At 34.0% G+C, this 19,079-nt stretch overlaps 2 protein-coding genes across 2 annotated transcripts; both read right to left on the bottom strand.

The window, feature by feature from the left end:
- Nucleotides 1-6,860: 6,860 nt before the first annotated feature.
- Nucleotides 6,861-10,742, bottom strand: LOC141666538 (RNA demethylase ALKBH9B-like). The gene is made up of 6 exons (XM_074472599.1): nucleotides 10,452-10,742; nucleotides 8,756-9,256; nucleotides 8,423-8,508; nucleotides 8,026-8,336; nucleotides 7,478-7,549; nucleotides 6,861-7,372 (listed from the first exon to the last, which is right to left on the bottom strand). Exons 1-6 carry the CDS (start codon nucleotides 10,615-10,617, stop codon nucleotides 7,105-7,107), a joined length of 1,404 nt encoding a protein of 467 aa, XP_074328700.1. The 5' UTR covers nucleotides 10,618-10,742; the 3' UTR covers nucleotides 6,861-7,104.
- Nucleotides 10,743-11,000: 258 nt separating this feature from the next.
- LOC141705961 (putative receptor-like protein kinase At3g17420) lies at nucleotides 11,001-15,499 on the bottom strand. Its single transcript, XM_074508819.1, has 9 exons — nucleotides 15,161-15,499; nucleotides 14,274-14,401; nucleotides 14,103-14,200; nucleotides 13,301-14,022; nucleotides 12,787-12,950; nucleotides 12,493-12,560; nucleotides 12,258-12,396; nucleotides 11,938-12,087; nucleotides 11,001-11,145 (listed from the first exon to the last, which is right to left on the bottom strand). The coding sequence occupies exons 1-9, from the start codon at nucleotides 15,411-15,413 to the stop codon at nucleotides 11,095-11,097; spliced, it is 1,773 nt and encodes a 590-aa protein (XP_074364920.1). The 5' UTR covers nucleotides 15,414-15,499; the 3' UTR covers nucleotides 11,001-11,094.
- Between the last annotated feature and the right edge of the window lie 3,580 nt (nucleotides 15,500-19,079).

Below are 19,079 nucleotides of genomic sequence, written 5' to 3'. Positions count from 1 at the left end.
TTTATCATATATGACAAAATGCCATTCCATTGAAGTATTTTGAAGAATTGGAGCATGTACTTTTCTTACTTCAAGTGGATGACAAAATAACAGGGACTACTGCAAACTACTTAAAAGAACAGATTCAGAGACAGAAAAGGCTTTATTCTGTTAAGTCTGACAGCACATATGTTCCAAAGTACAGAGATCACAATGGTGATATTGTTGATATGAAGCCTAATACTGCACAGATCAGAACATATCTTGGTATTAAGGGACTTGAATTCAATTTGGAGTCTGACAATGTCTATGTCATAAGACTAGATCAGGAGTTGAGAAAAGCAAAGATCAATGATCTCAGAGCTGCAATCTTTCAAACTGGTGAATATACTGCAGAGCTTAAAGATGCCAAAAGGAGAATGATTGATGAACTCAGATATGCTGAGAAATGTTTGTTGAAGAACTATCTCAGAACAACTCCTGACATCAGAGAGATCAGATGATGAAGCCAAGTCGAAGATCTACAACTGCTTAAATTCTGATATTTGTACAGACTGAAGTTGTTATCAGAAGTTGAATATTGGTAAAGCTTTAAGGACTGTAAGTTGTAGTTATCTAGTCTAATTCTCATGCATTTGTACTTAATGTTTTTGACATCATCAAATATCTGTTAAACTTGTATATTATGCTAATTTACAAGTTGGGGGAGATTGTTAGATATATTTGATAATGTCATGGCTAATATAATTTATGTTTAGATTTCAGATCTTACTTAACAGGACAAATCAGTACTTAACTGTTGATCAGTACTTATACTGGAAGTCAGGACTTAAGGATATCAGTACTTATATTATCAGGAGATAATCATCAGAAGTTAGATATCAGAACTTAAGTGCTGAAGGATGATCAGAGAAGGACAGTAGTTGATTAAAGGAAAGAAGATCAAGATAAACATAAGAAGAGATATGCATGAAGAAGGAATTCCGTGAAGAATGGAATACTTGGAAGAAAAGATATCTGATTGATATATTTTAGGAAGCAAAATTATATTCCATATCAATTAGCAATTATCTTGTAACTGTGTAGTATATAAGCACAGACATAGGGTTTACACTAAAAGTGTTAATATATATTCGAGAAGATTATTCATTGTAACCCTAGCAGCTCTCGTGATATTTGTTCATCACTGAGAGGTAACAGTTCCATACTGTAACAAAGTTTATTGTTTCAATAAAGTTTGTTTTCTGTTACTTAATATATTAAAGTTCGATTTGATTGTATTATACACTGTATTCACCCCCTCTACAGTGTGTGTGACCTAACAATAAAGGCGTCCAAACATGCAAAAAAGAAAGGAAAACAACGGATGACCGAAAAAGAAGAGATGTTTATAGTTATCTTCAATAATATGCAATGTTACCAAAAACAACTAGTGGAGGCCAACGTCAAAAGAGACGAGAAGAGCCTTCAAATGTCGAGGGAGATGCTTGGACAATTCTTCCACTCCCAATGCATACAATCGATACTTCCAATCATACCTGAAAATCCCCTTTGTTCCCCCTTGTTAGAAGCCTTCGTAAATTTGTTGGTGTTGGAGCACAAAGGTACTCTTCACCAAAGAGTCCTTCCACTTGTTGAAAATATTTTTTTATACACTCAAGTGTGGTTGATTCTCCCATTCGATATATTTCAGTACACTGATCAGCTGATGCACCATAAGCTAGCATTCGTAGTGCATGAGTCATTTTTTGTTGCGGTAACAACCCCGGTAATCCAATTGCATCAGTTTTTTGATGCCAATAGGAATCTTGAGTGCAAAGAGCGGTCATGATGCGATTGAAAACATGAGGGCGCATTCGATACCTCCGACGAAAATCATCCTCATTGAATATTGGACGATCAACGAAATAATCTTCCATGAGATTTTTTCCTCTCGATATCCTTTCTCTAGGATGATTAGAAGTTTTCCAGGTCTTGAGCCTCGTCCTTGTGGTTCATCTGGGGTATCGATGAACTCCTTCATCATCGCCGCTTCGGTCATCATGGTATTCATAATTTCAGTCTCTTATTCACTGTGTTTTTGTCTCTGACACAGTAATCTTTTTAATGCATTTATTGTTGCAAATATTGTATTAATTTTGAGATGGCTATAATATGAAGATCATAATATTATTTATAGACAATTTTCCATCTTAAAAATCTAGATCATGACATGTGTCATAATGGTGATTCAACGAAAATCTTATCAAAAATTTAAATTTATCCACTATCTTATCAAAAATCTAAAATTATCCAACAATGTATTATTTGATACTATTTGTGGGATCATTAAATAATATAGATGAAATTAAATTTATGATATATAATAAAATTATTTATTTGATGAATAGTAATTGATGGATTGATGAATTGATGGAGTTATATGGGTGTATAAAAATTAAGAAAATAAGTGATTCTAGTATGAATAGTAATCAACTCCATTGATTGAATTGATGAATTGATGAATTGATGGCCTTTAGGGGTGCATATGCTCTAAATGGGTGAACAAGAATTGAGGATTAGATGCGCGGTGATATTCCACCCATATATATTTATACTACCGGAATCAGGTGTAATTTGGTTTAATGGTTATTCCCTAATTTTGGTTATTAAAAAAATAAATAAATAGTGTTATATATATGCTTAATTACTAAGTTATTAAACTACTACACACATAGTCTACTTATCCTACTAAACTACAATCACAACTTATTATATTATTAAAAAAATAGCTTTATATATCTGTTAAACTACTAAATTGTTAAATTACTAGATATAGTATACTCTAAACTACGACCACATGTTATCCTATATTTTTTTTATAAATTTATTATTATTATATATTTATATAAATATTTTAAAATTATAATATGACAGGATAAATAAAAATTTAAAATATTAATGAAAAGCCGTGTATCACACGGGATTTAAACTAGTAATAATAAATAACAAATGTTAATTTGAATATATTGTCAGGGAATTCGAACTAAACATTTCATATATAATAATTTTTAGAATTATATTTAACGATTCTCATCAGCTTCATCTGAAATATCCAACGGTTCTATATTAGCTGAACATATGAACTTTCAACAAAATTATAAATTCTTAATATTTTTTTTAAAGGTTAAAATTTTATTTTGAATATAATGGTATAGATAGATAAATATAATATAGATAAGTTTATACTATACTATAATAATCGGAAGTAGATATAATTTGGTATGTTTTTTTTGGTCAGTTTGGTTATCCCAATTTATGACCGTCGGATCTTTTTAATCAAGTGATCAGCACCATTAGATTCAAATACTAACATAATATACACTACTCAAACTTCCAAGTTCGAACCCCGCCAACAACAAATATTTATATTATTATTTATACACTGCTAAAACTTTCAGATTTGAATCTCACCAACAACAAATATTTATATTCTTATTTACTAACTTTATAACTCGTGCCATGCACGTGTCTTCATTAATATTTTATTGTTAGGTCATTAATACAACTATAGAGGGGGTGAATACAATTTATGCAGACAAACCAAATTAAGTACTCAACACTTTCTCCCCTTTTTGGCATCATCACCAAGTATGATTCATACAATGAGCTCCATTGACTATTGTATCTCATCAAGTTGACTAGACATCTTAGCTTGAGTAGCTTTCAACTTAGCTTGGTTGGCTTCCAATTTGTCTTGTCTAACAAGGATAGGCCTCAATTATTTGGTCAGCTCATGGGAAGTAGTAAGCTTAGTTTCCAGAAAAGATTCCTTGAGCTTGTCAATTTGAGCTTTAGCCTGAGACTGAGTATTTTGAACTGTTTTGATCAACAGTGTAGAAGCTTTGAGATGAGTCAGGATATCAGAATTTTTAATATTCTTCCATGCTGTTTCCAAATGTCTGCCATACCATCAACATTTAACTTTATATCTTCCATAATTGTAGCCATATGAAGTGGAGTTTCAGCATTTATCTCCAAAACTTCAGTGCCCGTAGAGTGCGGTGGTGATTCAGGAATTGTGGAGTGAATATGAGTGGACTGTTCTGCATCTTCATCAACGGCAGCAATAGGGAGGATAACAGAAGGTGTAATTATAGTTTGAGTGGACTGCAGGAAAGTATCAGTACTTAGACATGCAGGAAGAATATCAACACTTGGTATATCAGAGTTTATCCGAGGGTCTACAGACTGTTGTTCAGCAGCTGTATCTTTAATACTTTGTGCACCTGTAAATTTTTTAACAAAATTACTTAAATCTCTATGTTCTTTTAAAGTAGTCTCACTACTTCTCACGCCACATATCTCATAACTTTTAATAATCGGAGTTTCCTTACAAGAATTAACTAAATCCCGACTCTCATATACCTCTCCTTTTGCCAAGGTAAGGATCCTGCCTCTCTTTAATTCTGTTTTTCTCTAAATCTTTTCTCGAATTCTCACATGAAAGGCTCAGATAATTTTGTCCTACAGATTTAAGAGGTGGCTGAGAAGAGTTGTTTGTGATCATATGACTAGATGTATTCCTTTGTAAAGGTATAATCACATTCATTTCATCAGGATTTATAGAACTAAAAATAAATGTTGATAATACAGAATCAGTATTTAAAGTAAATGATAATAAAGATAAAACAATATTTATACCTTGTGCTTCTGAAGGATCAGCTTCTGTGTAGACATCCAAAGGTTGAACTGAAAGAAGTTCAGCTGATGTGGGTGTTGGATGAACCCTTCCTTCAGGATCAACAACTAAGATGATTGGATCAGGAGTTAAGCCTTCACTACCACTTCGAGGTAGTGGTTCTTGTGGGGATGGAGATTCAGGAGTTGCTTGATGACTTTGACATTCAGGTTCTTGTGGACTCCTCTCCTCAAATTCAGTTTCTAACTCCTGTGCAACTCCAAGTTTGAAACCAACTCTATGCTTAGAAATATGCCTCCCAATAGACTGGAAAAAATTTATGGCTTTGGCAGCTTCAGCTGTTATCTTAGCAGTTGCATCATCATGCCATTCTTGAATGGACTTTTCAGAAAGAGGCTCCATTTCAGCAATGTCTGTTGCACTACTTTGAAGTGCAGGTTCTTGTGGGACAGGATCAAGATTCGCAGTAGCTATTGTACCCCTTTGAGATACAAGTTATTGTGTGCTTGATCTAGAAAACAATCCTTGTTTCTGTAACCTATTGGCAGATTGCTCTACTTGCTCATGAGTGATCTCCCTCACTCTTTTCTTGTTAGGCTTCATTGGAGAATCAGAAATTATCACATGTGCATCATCATTTGACCGTTGTTGAGCATCAGTATCTGTCTCCTCAGCTAACTCATGTTTGATCTTCAGTTGTTGTTGAGCATAGTTAGTCTTGACCAACTTCATCTTGATCATTTGTCTCGGGCTCAACTCAGTTTGAGCAGCATTATCATCAATTGTGCCCTCATCAGTTGATAGTACAACTGGACTCTGAGTAGAATCAGGATTTACCTTCTTGAACTTAGATGATAAACTAGCATTGTCCTCATCTTCTGATTCTGACTCAGCCGGTACAAACTTTCTCTTAACAAATTCTGATGGTTTAGAAGAATGAGAAGTTTGTACAGAACCCCTTTTTTGTGCTACATCAGCATTTGCAGCACTTGCTCTTTGACCAGAAGGTCTAGCAGATTGAACAATTATGTCCTGTGGATTTTCAATAGAAACAATAACCATAGCAGCCAACTCTGCTGATTTTTCCTTTTTAGAACATATGTCTTTTGGGAGGCACCTGAGGTGTATTGTGTTGTGGAAGTGTTTGGGTTGCAGTGATGAGGTTAGTTACATGTGGCGTTCCAACTGTTATTTTCTGCAGCTTAGTACTTTGTTGATTTTGCAGATCATAAGTCACAGGAGGCCTTGCAATTAGCAAGTTCCGGGCAATCATTGGCAAGCTCAAAGGAGCAAGAAGCTTCTCCGAAGCTTTGCAAATTAGATCTGAGAAAACTCTCCTGGTGAGCTTAAAAACTGACACAATTTGATTAGCAAGGATTAATTGGGGTATCAGGAAAACAAACATAGAAAATTAAATGACAAAATATAGCATAATACACCATATTCCTATCAGCTTTTAATCTATTCCCTATAAAACATAAAACAACTCTACCAAAATCATAATTTACACCATGAATTAGAGAGTACCCAATTTGTCGTGTCATAATTTATACCAGATTATAGCTCGTTACGGTTATTATAATATAGTATAGATACACTACCCAAAATTCAGGTTCAAATCCCAACAACAACAAATTTTTATATTATTATTTATAAATATATTAATAAGGTGATAATCTAAAAAGAAATTTATTATAATTTTAAATAATATAAAAATATTAATGAAGATTGCACGGGTTGAAAAGCTAAACATAAAATAATTATATTATTACTTATAAAGATTCAGGTTCGAATTTCACCAATAATAAATATTTATATTATTATTATTTATAAATATACTTAATGACCTAAAAATAAATTTATTATAATTTTAAATAACATAAAAATATTAATAAAAATACACTGGCCGTAAAGTTAGTATGGATAAATAATATAATGTTTTATCGAACAAACTTTTTTGTCATCCTTACCAGACCCCGGATCGGTTTGGTGGGGGTGCATTGACTCGGCGTGAAGAAAAAAAGGTTGACCATATTTTTTTATTTCTTGTTTATTATGACCTCAAACTTCAACAAAACATGTTTTGAATGAACGAAGAAAAGTTTATTCCAAGTGCTTAAACTATACGTGGAAATATGTAATTATAACGAAACACTAACCCCTACTCTGATAAAGCATCTTTTTACGGAATAACAGGACCTCAAAGACATTAAAATTACAATATTATGATACACATCTTTTATTAACACAAGTGATGTGCCTGTATCGGTTTTATTTAGTAACATATCAATAAAGAACTTACAAGTCTATTAACCAATATTACAACATCAAATTTTTTTATAACAAGTTAACAACTTTCGAAAAGGTATTCAGGGAAAAAATGTAAATGGGTACAACTCAAAATTGTATGAATTAAACATAACCAGCAGGTACCATACCAAGGTTTATGAAGATCTTCTTGACCCCGGCCGTTGCTTTACCAATTTTGACCCTCCGAGTGGAGGGAAATCATCTTTTCCCATGCTAAAGGTTGTACTGCTCGTCGTTCTTCGAACAGATTGAGGAGTGATAACATCAGTCTCAAACTTGTTCTGAACTGGTGAATTGTTTGAGATATGAGAGACAAAAGGTCTTATACCCTGCAACTCCGGATCTGGTGTAAACTTGTACGGTAGCTTGCTGTCATCCATTTTCCTAAATGTGATTGAAATCCTGCAGTGGAAAATGTTAGATACAAATGACTATTTTGGAATGAATCAGAATGCAAAAATGGAGAAGCAATGCAGGAAACTAATGGCTCATGAGAAATCTTCATACCTTTTTGCTGGGACGCCGGGGATACAATGTTTAGCAATATCTGCTCCGTTCCCATTTAGAATGAGCACCGACCTACAATTATGTTGGATACATATATAAGAACCAAAATCTAAGACGAAGGAATGTTTAAACTGAATAGAAGAACTAATATATGGTTATAAAATGATTTGTGTCATCTCTTATCAGCTATATATGTATATGTAGTTAAACAAGCCTATAAAAAACTAAAATTAGTTAATCACAAATCAATTTTAAATCTAATTAAAAGCTAAAATTTTAAAAGTAATAAAATCATTATGTCATATTAAAGTAAATTTGGATCAGTGAACAACGGTGATTCATATTTGGATCAGTACTATTCACTGATCCAAATTTGAATCACCATTTGGATCACTGTTGGAGGAGAATTTGGGGTAATCTGTCCCAAATTTGGATCTTTGGATCACTGTTGGAGATGCTCTTATAAACACATGATAGATACATAACGTATATATAATAAACTAAAAGTTTAAATAGAAATAAAGGCGATAAGAATGTTGGAAGCATACCCCACAGGTAGAGGTATAGATACAGGACCTTCAAACTCTCCGGGACCACTAATCTTCAAATTTGAACCAAAAAGTATATTACTCTCGGTCAAAAAAGAAACTGTACAAAATGGTCGCAAAAAGTCATGATGATCAATATGAGGTGGAATGCAATCCCCGGCCTCGTAAATATTGACAATGCAACTGTTCGGAACACACGATGGAGGTAGAACATGCCATCTAACCATTCTCTTAATCATTTGTTTGAACAAAGGAGGTAAAGGATCAACTTCTTCATCTCTAATTATACCCGGGGGATTGCCATCTCTATCCTGCAACCAGAAAAGAGATTGAGTTAGTAGAACTAATAAAGAATTGAGACTAAAACGTGGTACATGGACTGTGACAGAAATATTACCACTGCATAATTGTAACAACAACCAAATTGAATTGTGATACGCCCTTTTCCTCGCATCCACTTGGTTGGTTCTGAATATGTCCGTTCTGATAATTTTCAAGGAGACAAAAGACAATAATATTGAGATAGGATTACAAGAGTCTAAAATGTGAAATTATCCCTCTGCAATTCCTAAAAACAAATATAAAATTGAGTTTACTTACATATTAGTCCTAGGATTGAAAAAAATATCGATTCAATGCCAAAAAGTACAAAAAAAAATCATACATCAGAGCCCACTTTACACTATACAGATAGAGCAAATATCAAACAAGAAGTTATAGTGATAAATACCTCTAAGCTGCCCATTCTGCCCCCTGCGCTGAAAGTCATAAACACACTCGACAATCTTCTTTTGCTCATCAACATTAAAGACTTTAGTGTATAGCTCAAGCCCTTGAAGTACATTTGTTGCCTTTCCATTAATCTTCTCAACATGCACAAAATTTTTCTTTCTCCCTACTTGTGCAAAACCTATACGCTCTTTCTGCTCCTCTGACATCTCTTTATTAACAGATTCAAGAACTTGAGGGAGTGCAGGACTCAAAGATGAATTGGGGCCTATACGACTTGATGATTGCTTTCTGTTCACTGATGCTGGTAATGAAGTCAAAGGACTTTCTTTCCATTTCCCTACATAAACAGAATCTGGTGTTTGCAGAGATCCCCATGAAGGGCTCTTTGTAGATGATTCTAAGCTCTCCTGTAATGTTTCTAAATTTGATGAATCAACAGACTTGAACTCAGGGGAAGATTCAGAAGCATCTTCTGATATGTACATATTTTTGTACTTCTCTGCAGATAAAAAAGGGAATGTTAGAAGATAAATGCATAAACAGTTCTCCTTTCAAAACTCAAACGCAACCAAAAATAAATATACAAAATAATAAAGGAATTCAACTCTATATTACTCTTGTAGTTTTTTTACTTGTACAAGCAGAAAGACAAACATAATTGTCAGTTCATACGAAGTAGTTCTAGGATTTATTTGTTTATCTCGACAACCCTAGTGGATGAAGAACGCTCAAAGAGACAACTCGGAAATTTTAATTCTTAAAAATCGCCATAATCGAAGAGGCGAAAGGACATCTTCTAAACACAGTACTAAAATAAAGAAGTACTATGAAACACACAAGTCGTCAGAAATAATTTCAGAGTTCAGAAAAGCAAAAGATCGCAAAAACTGGGAAAGGGAATACTATCCAATAACTGAAAATGAGTGTGGCATGTAAATTACTTGTCTAACAGGAAAATACAAGAAGCAACAGATTCAGAATTTCACAAATGCTGATTAGAACCAACAAAAGTTGCCTTTCCTTTCTCTGTTTTTACTCCACTAGTACCAAATGTAAAGTATATTTACATTATCCCCTACACCCCTATGCTTCTTGGTTGGACTTACAATCCCACATGAAACAGCTCTTTACTGCTAAATTACTTAACTAAGTTAGAGACTTCAACTAAATTTCTAGCTAAGGCTGAAGCCTATATATTCTCCCTACATTCTGGCTTCCAAACATCATAATAGAAGCAGTTATCAAACTTAACATTCTAAACCAAACGAAACCAAATTACCCACGATGTTTCACTCAGAAGTACGGTCTGGACGAAAGGCAACATCAGATATAATGATACCATAAAACTAGTACTCGTGGAATTGTAACAAAACAAAGTAGAACAGAAACAATAGATCCCAACCATCAAAACCCCGAACTAAAAACTGCAAAAAGACTTTCACTTTCTTCCTTATCAATAATTGAACTTCAAATGTTCAAAAACACAATCACAAAATACAAACATAAACAGAGAGAGTGTCTCAATCATTTCAGTTACCTCTAAAACCACAAAAGATTTAATCTTTACATCCAAAACAAACTAAAAAAAAAAGAAAAGAATAAAACTTTATCATTCAATCAATCAACCTAATCATAAACAGAAACAAATATTTAAAATTAAATACAAATTCAATGAAAAATTGATCAAAACTTACTATTCAATAAATCAAGAACTCTAGCTTGCATATTAGATTGACAGTGATCACAGAACCCATGAGATAAAATCTCTATCATCTCCTCACGCTCTAGCCCACTTATCATACTCAACCACCCATCGCCGGCGACTGATTCCGGCAACTGTCCGGTGGGTGTTCCGACCATTTCTAAATTTGGCGGCGCACAATTGATGAGTGAAAAATACCCAGGTGAGAAATTTGTGCACGTATAGATAGATAGATATACGAAACAATTTTGTATTTTAAAATTTTAAATGTATACAATTTAATTAGTTATAAATTTTTAGACTTGGCGAAAAGGAAAAAGTTATGAATTATTGTATTTTCATTGTTGCATATCTGATTCTAACTTTTTTGTTTTTATTGTTTTCATGATACACTTTTTTGCAGTTAATTACATTAATTATTTTTTTCAAGACAAGTTTTTATCGGTAATATTATAGTCATTTTTTATGATTTATTTGTACAGAGTGTAATTATGTGCAGCAAATATGCTCATTACATAATCATGAAAAATGTTTGTACAACATGAAGTTTGTTCTAATGATACACAACTGTCATATCTGTTAGTTAAAACTTTCTCAGCAAATTATTACATTAATCCTCTCCAGCATGTAGCAATTTAGGCCTTTATGGTTACTGCAAATTCTTCTCCTCTGAGCACTGCTAAGGCCTGCAACAATTATCCACATTGCATTACAAGAGAGATAGGAAGCTCTCGTAAAATTCAGAATCGGAAATCAGAAGTAGAAAATCTCCCAATTTAATTATGTTTAAAGTTGGTTCTTCGCTTTTCTATAGTATGAAAATCTAAAAATGTCCTTTATGTCTGACGGACTGTGCTCAGTGATCTCCGGTCATTGTTCGGTAGAAAGCATGTACAAAAAACCCGTCCCTAGTTCACCAAAAGAACCACCTTTTTCATTTGCTTAGCATACTTTATTTCCAGTCCCGTCGGTTAAGGGCTGTCACTGGATTGGAAATCCGGTTCAAATCCGGTTTAAATGAATCCGGATATGGATCAAGGCCGATTCAATCCAGATCCAATCCATTGACAGCCCTACCCTCAGTGAATCCAAAGAGGTAGTCCAAGTCCTGATCACTAGAGGAAATTATATTAACTGAACTATATAGTTTTTTACTCTGCTGGGTAAGATTTTATTCCATATTGGACTGACAGTCTGACATATTGCATATTTTGCAACATTATTACTAGTATTTCAGGTGAATTTAATAGTGAAATTCATAATATTACATGTTTGTGGTGCTTTACTAGAGGGACTGTTGTAACTTTGTTTCAGAATACTAATTAAATTAATAAGTAAACACAAAAATAATCTTGTCACTCTATTTATTGAAGTGATCGGTAATTTGTTATTACAATGCAACAGTAGCAATAACATGGCGTAAATTTGTTAGAGAACGGTAGAGCAATACGAAGAACTTTTTGATGAACATAGCATACCTCACTAATCATAGACCTGTTGCCTGAATCTTTATTTAGACAGAGTAGTGCAGCACGCACCATGTTTTGAACCTTTGCAGAATCAGTAGAAGGGTGCAATCTTGGATCAATTACCTCGCCGAGTAAACCATTTTCAAGAAGTGGCAATGCCTGTGATCAATGTGTTTTTTGTAAATTAGACCAACACTCTATTAAATAGAAAATAAATACTTCCCTTGTAAATATGAATTTATTGATCTTGTTTTTTGATTAATATGCACTAACTTCATCCTTAGTGTTTGCCTGAATAGCTGTAGTAAGTTGTTTAGGTGAATAATTACCCACTCAACCAGAGAAGGATACCCCTCACCCCGCTCTTCAGAAGGCTGCTCGCCCTTTCCAGTGATCAGCTCTATGAGGAGTACTCCGTAAGCACTTACATCAGCTGAAAGTCGTTTTTCTTTTTCTATATCCTGGCATCTTCAATATGCAAGAAAAAATGTAGAAAAATTAAGTTTTCATAATAAACATGTGTTTAAGGAAAAAGCAGTAGCAATTATAATAACCACATCTTACTTTTCTTGTGAAAGATCGTCACAGGAACTATCGTGCTTGAGCCACGTTGCTTTGTGGTTAATGTTTAGCTTGAATGTTCATCAGATACACACTGTCAGTTACATACCAAGATGTTCAAAGAGAGGGACTCTGGTTTAGCAGGAAATTCGGGTAGCCAAAATTTTTTTGAGGCATGGAGTACAGATCGGAGATTAATGTATAATCAGGAGAAGACATTTTATAATTTTAGTTAAATGGCTACATACACCACCCGAATTTCTTGACACCAGTAGCATGACAGTGTAATTTACTTACCAAGGAGGAAGAACCATGACATATTACTACATTCCAAGAATCTACAAAGACATCAACAATAGGCCCATCAATACATTCCTCGTGAAGATAGCGGATAGCTGCACCTATATCAAGAGCGATGTACCACCTTGCTTTCCATGAAAGATTCTTAGCTGACTCATCATCTGCAGAACAAAACTAAGAACATATATAGCCCCACTTGCATATAATCTTTAAGTTTCTTATTACTTACCAATATGATTTTGTATTAATCATTGTTCTAGTCGTCTAGAATCTATTTAATCAGTCAGTATCACTTAAACATAGACTCTTCTCATAATATATCAACCTACATTAAAAACTCAGGAAAAGTCTGAAAGCATAAAGGACTTTAGGTTGATTTGTGATGAATTGAACAATCATGTAGACGTTTGGACATTACATTAAAGGGATGGCTACAATTTCTTATAAAGCATGGAACTGTCTTTAAGAAACTTCAAATACTAGTAACAGTTGCAAGTTAATTCATGTGTACAGCTGCATGGAAAACTAAAAAAAGAGCTAGAAACCATGGTAAAAGGATATCCAGGGAGTGTTAAAAGTTGACTAGACTTAGGACTTAGGAGGATGGCATATGAATTGAAAATGTTAGACATATTCTGTAGGACATTAAATACCATGAAAGTAGTCTTACTTTGCAAGTACATTTTGAGTGCACCGCTGCAGGGATAGTCAAATAGCAGGGCTAGAAAATCAGGAGTACAGCAATATCCAACTAGGTTAAATATATTGCGATGTCGAACTCGAGAAAGGATCTTAAGCAATGACAATGCTTGGGCATCTTCGGAAGAGAACTTCTTAATTAGAACAGGAGTTTCTTGACATATTCCATCATAAACTATCTTATCCTCATCTGCTACCATCACATTTTCTTTAGAAAAGCCGTTTGTCATCACTTCAAGTTCACTAAAAGAGAAAACTTTAGGGAAACCGCTTCTCCGTGAAAGTGGATACCAGCAAGGACTTTGGGGTGCAGTTAGTGTGGGAAAGACCCACATCGAATCTCGAGCAAGATCATTACATTGGTCTTGCTCTGTATCAGGTTCTTTTTCAGCATCAGTATCTTTCTTGTCAACGGAAAATCGCTCACCAGCAAGCCCTCTTGATGGCATTAAGGTTGCGACACCCTTTTCCTTCATGACCGCAACGTTGCACGCTACATGGCCGTATATATACACTTTATCTCTTTTCAAGTGACTGCAAAAAGACGAGCAAAATTATCTCTGAAACCTACAACTACCATATCATTAGTTCAGATAAAGAGTATTAAGAGATACCTGTCTAAAATTATCCACCTAGGGTTAAATTTTTGTGCCTTTTCAACTGTGATTGTTTTTGGATCATATCCAACAGCGAGTTTCGCCTCCAATTTCACCTGCATGGCAGAAATTTCTAGTAGGACAAGCATGTTAACTTAACATGACAAAACATCAAAGTTGGTTGCTAACCCCGTTCTTCTTGCATTGCCGGTAAAATGGCTGGAGTGCAGATTGGTATTCTTCCCTCTTTCTGTCAAGTTCTTCTTCAAATTCTTTGGGGCTCAGTTCTCCTTGCCCTGAGAACTCCAGTCTCACCCCTGCTAATTCATTGTCATCAAGACTATAGCAACAAGGTAAGACATTGAATATTCTCTCCGGTGACTCACTGTGCACAATATTAAGTATTCACCAAAGCACCTCAATTCAATATCCAGATTATCAATTCAGCAAAAACATACTTTCCGTAAAATATTTACAGAAAAGTAAACATTCCATTTCCAACTTCACAATCAAGACAAAATCATCTGATTTCCAGTAATTTACGCATTAAATTGTAAATGAAGATTAAAATTAATCTTTACTAATGAAGAACTCATTTTAAAAATTCATCCACAACAAAAAGGGTATCACAGCCAAGAAAAGATAAAACTAAAAAACTGCAACTCGAGAAGTTTCTCCCAAAAATCTATGCTTAAAAATGAAAAAAATCTTAATATTTAATAACCAATTGTTCCCGTTCTAAAATTTTAGGTGAGTTAGTAACTCGGGATCATCATTTTTAACCAATTAATGTAACTGGACATTTTCTAAAAACATCTTTTATAAAAAAAGAAATGTCTCAAGTTTGAACCACAGTACCCTAACATTCACGAAAATTAATCTGTATAAGGACTAATTTCCTTTTAGATAAAAATAATTTGGAAGCAAATTTTATTCCCTAAGAAAATAAAGCTAGAGAAGGACGAAATTTCTCCAAAATAGTAAAAGGGGGCATTTATTTCAGAGTTGCAAGATTTCTCCGATTTACAGCAAAAAGAAGCGAAAAATGGGCGAGGAGGCGAAGAGACGAAACTTACATGTACCAGAAAAGAGTGGAATACATGCGTTCTTTTTCCAGACCTCAGATAAAAGACCAAGAACAACAACAGTGTCTTTAGGCTGCACTATGTTTCTAATAGCCCATGCAAGTGCATCTACCATTACTTTGTTCCGGTTTGCATCTATAACAACAATTACACTGTCTCCTGGTGATGCCGATGTTGAGTTCGGTTCAAACCCTGCCATACTTTTTTCCCTTGATTTTCGAAGATGGCTTACTACAAACATCATAACAAAAACATATGGAAGTGTTTTGGTTTTTTAAGAAAAGGCAGGGAATCATTTGTACTTTGTTTCAGCCGCCAAAACAAGGTATTTTTCTTGTTTATTTTCATTGTTGGAATGTTTGTTTTAGCTTGTGTTAGTCGTTTTCACTACTAGTCCTTTTGGCATTTTCCAAAGAACTGAAAAGGAATACTCTTGTCTAGGGGCGTATCTACTTAGTGCCGAGCGTACTCGGTCGACCTTTTTTTTAATTTAAAAAAATACTTACTCTTCTCTCCTACAATAAGTTGATCGATTTTTATTGGTGTGCACTTACTAAGTACAAAATTTTATAAAAATTTAATTAATATTGATTGGGTTACACTTCTTTATAATGGTGGACCCCATGCATTCACAACATCTACACCAATCAAAATACACAAAAATTATAAATTTTAGTGTTTAACATGTGCTCATGGGCATATAGTAGACAAACTCTAATTTCATAGTGCTCTCTTCTCTCAACCAATCTCCCCGCTTTCCCAATTTTAACCTCTTTAGTTTTCAATCTACAAATTGAGGTTAGTCATATTTTTTTAATTTGAATACTTTATGTTTCACTTATTTTTTCACTCATTCGTGATGTGGTCCCAAATTAAATTTTATATCATATTTGTTTGCTTGGTGCATTATACGAATAAAATTTGAAGTTGTTTCGTATTTGAGGCACTTTGAGCTCAATTTAGTAGTCCGACTTTAAATTTGTTATCCATTTAAGCTTATATTTTCGCCGCAACCCAGGTGTTTGTTTAAATGTCTCTATAAAATTTTACTATGTATTTTGTTAACATTTGACTTAATTGTAATTTCCTTTTTCTATGATAGAATGAAGAGATATTTTTCGAAAAAAAACACTTAGTAGTGTACTTCATTTTTTTGAAACTAATACAGTAATACATAAATATTCTCTTCCCCTGCAACTAAAGCCTGGATTCACCACGGTTCTTGTCATATGCCAAGGGAACAAGGGATTAATCTCCCAATTAATTATTTTTTTAAAAAATAAAAATACCTGCTTATATTAAAATTTATCCAAAGAAAGATTACAAATAATCATGTTGGGAGCAGTATCATGATACTCCCGCAGACCTGGACTAGACAATGCAGCTCGAGCAAGCATATGAGCTACACTATTTGCAGATCTAGGAACAAAATTAATTAACACTTCAACATAGTGTTTAAACAACTCACTACAATCTTCAACTATCGTATTAAAGTATGATCTTCCTTTAGGCTCCTGGAATGCATCCACAAGCATTTTAGCTGTTGAGAATTGGCTAAGTCGAGAATGAGGATATGTCTAACAATCTGAATATGATCAACTGCTGTGATATGATTATCCGTTGGAAACTTCGTTATCATCCGTTGACAATCTTTAGTCATCCGTTGATATATACAAATTATTATCCGTTGAGGCTACAACGTATATCCCTTGATCAGGCTATCCGTTAAGAATGACTTGGATGATAAGTCACGACTGCGAGATATATCAGAAGGTGTTGATTTATAGGATCGTAGTTGATTTAGATATGTATGGAAAGTGTTAGAATTATACTGTAACATATCTTGTAATTGATAGAGGACTGATTGTAGTTGTGTAGTATATAAACACATAATAGGTTATCACAATGTGATAAGAGAAGTACTCGAGTATTCGCATAACCTAGAAGCTTTTAAGAATATTGTTCTTGAGCGAGTTTTGTAAATGTTTATTAAAAATCAATATAAATTGTTATTTGATTCATTTGTTCTTACTTTACTTTCATAATACATCGATTTATCTAGTAATTGTATCCAACCCCCCTTAAACAATTACTTTACTGGGCAACAAGTTGTATCAGAGCGGTCAAATTAACTGTTAATTTATAAATGTCAAGATGTCTAAAGTTAGTATGAAAGCATGAAAATTCACATCTTAAAGAAAGCTGAGTACTCTACATGGAGAGTAAAGATGTTGATGTTCCTTGAAGCTATTGATGATGCATATGTTGATATCATCAAAACAAGACCTCCATACCCAGTGGAAACTGTGGCTTTGACTGCAGATGCTCCCGAACACCATGTCATAAAGGAAAGATCAAAGTGGTCAGATCCTGAAAAAGTTGCAATGCTTAAGGATGCTAAAGTCAGGAATATTGTGCACAACATTTTGGACAATGTATTGTCAAATAGAGTGATTATAACACCCTCCAAATTCGGGGTATAGATTTGGGGCATTATTAACACTAACTACTCACTAAACCTGTACAAGCATAATATAAATAAAATAATTACCCCGAACTACTACTACTCAGGATCTTTTCAAGGTTAAGGATTGAAAACAAGAACGACAAACCGACTTTATTACAAACCAGTTTAAAATAATCTATCTCAAGAACTCTCTTTATTACAAAACTTTATTCTATCTACATTTCATATTAAACAACTTTTATTCAAACCATTACTACTACTTATCCTGCTATACCTGATCTGGTAACTCAAAGCTCTCTTCTGGGATAGGGACAAACACCCTTGTATAAGAGGGTCCCGCTTCTTGACTATGCGGGTTCTGATGGGTTTCATTCTCTACCTTGACTGAAAAACAATGGGAATAACAATAAAAGAGGGTGAGCTAAAATTGCTCAACAAGTCTGCAATAATATATATGGTATAAAGAGAGAAAAATAAATGAATCGATAATCTGATGGTTTGAACAACCATTTGTTCCTGTATAGAATAATAATTTTCCATTACTGGCGAGTGCCAAATGAACGAGACTGGAAACAAGAACTAACATATGCACTATAACCTGCTGATCAGTCCGGATACAATGCGGATCTATACCCAACTGTATAGACCCAACCAATATAAGGGGTACCCAGGCAACTATGGCCTCATAATCAAGAGTCTGGTTAATACCCAGCCCGTATCGTAACCATCCAGTCCATAGCTTAGCATCCGGAACAATCAGAATACTTTTGATGTATCCCAACATCAGGATATATCAGAATATATGTAAAAAGGGTAAAAGTATTGGAATATGAATAGATGATTCAATAAATTGGGAGAGATCAAGAATCGAAATGAAATAGAACAAGAATCAATAATTGTGTATCAGTATATGTGAACAAGAATTATCAAAGTGTAATTGATATGGAAAGTGGGATATATTTCACTATTCTGAACTTAGAATAGGGGAAAAACTTGTCTAGCGCGTACTTAATCTCGTATGACTCACCGCCTTCCGTCTTCTGCTTGATTCGCCTTGTTGATATAAAATCTATCATGGAAAGATATTTGTTTAGATAACTTACTTCATACGCGTATCTCGAATTGATACCACGTAGCCCTAATCGTCTACCCATACGATCTTATCAGACTCGCATATATAAACATATAATTATATAGCACATAAGGTTCACATAACCACGTAAAGCACATAGCACATAAGGCACATAATTGATTTTTGACTCTTAATTATTTTTAGAATCGATACTAGACTTATACCTGTATTAACTATCCTTATCTGGTTTGATTTATAATTATTCGGGATTTATTAGGCTCGATTCGATCCCTAATAGGGCCTACCAACAATTAACTATCACAAGACGACTCGCTTTCAGAAGAAATTATGATTTATAATTATTTTTAATG

This window comes from Apium graveolens, chromosome 1 (assembly GCF_009905375.1).
Source record: "Apium graveolens cultivar Ventura chromosome 1, ASM990537v1, whole genome shotgun sequence".
NCBI lineage: Eukaryota > Viridiplantae > Streptophyta > Magnoliopsida > Apiales > Apiaceae > Apium > Apium graveolens.
This window is presented reverse-complemented; position numbering and strand designations above follow the sequence as displayed.

Coding starts and splice junctions, on each gene's coding strand:
- LOC141666538 (XM_074472599.1), bottom strand. CDS start 10,617: ATGGTCGGAACACCCACCGGACAGTTGCCGGAATCAGTCGCCGGCGAT. Junction 9,257..10,451: donor AGTTCTTGATTTATTGAATA/GTAAGTTTTGAT, acceptor TTTTATCTGCAG/AGAAGTACAAAAATATGTAC. Junction 7,550..8,025: donor TCTATACCTCTACCTGTGGG/GTATGCTTCCAA, acceptor ACATAATTGTAG/GTCGGTGCTCATTCTAAATG.
- LOC141705961 (XM_074508819.1), bottom strand. CDS start 15,413: ATGATGTTTGTAGTAAGCCATCTTCGAAAATCAAGGGAAAAAAGTATG. Junction 12,561..12,786: donor GTCATGGTTCTTCCTCCTTG/GTAAGTAAATTA, acceptor TGAACATTCAAG/CTAAACATTAACCACAAAGC. Junction 12,397..12,492: donor GACGATCTTTCACAAGAAAA/GTAAGATGTGGT, acceptor TGCATATTGAAG/ATGCCAGGATATAGAAAAAG.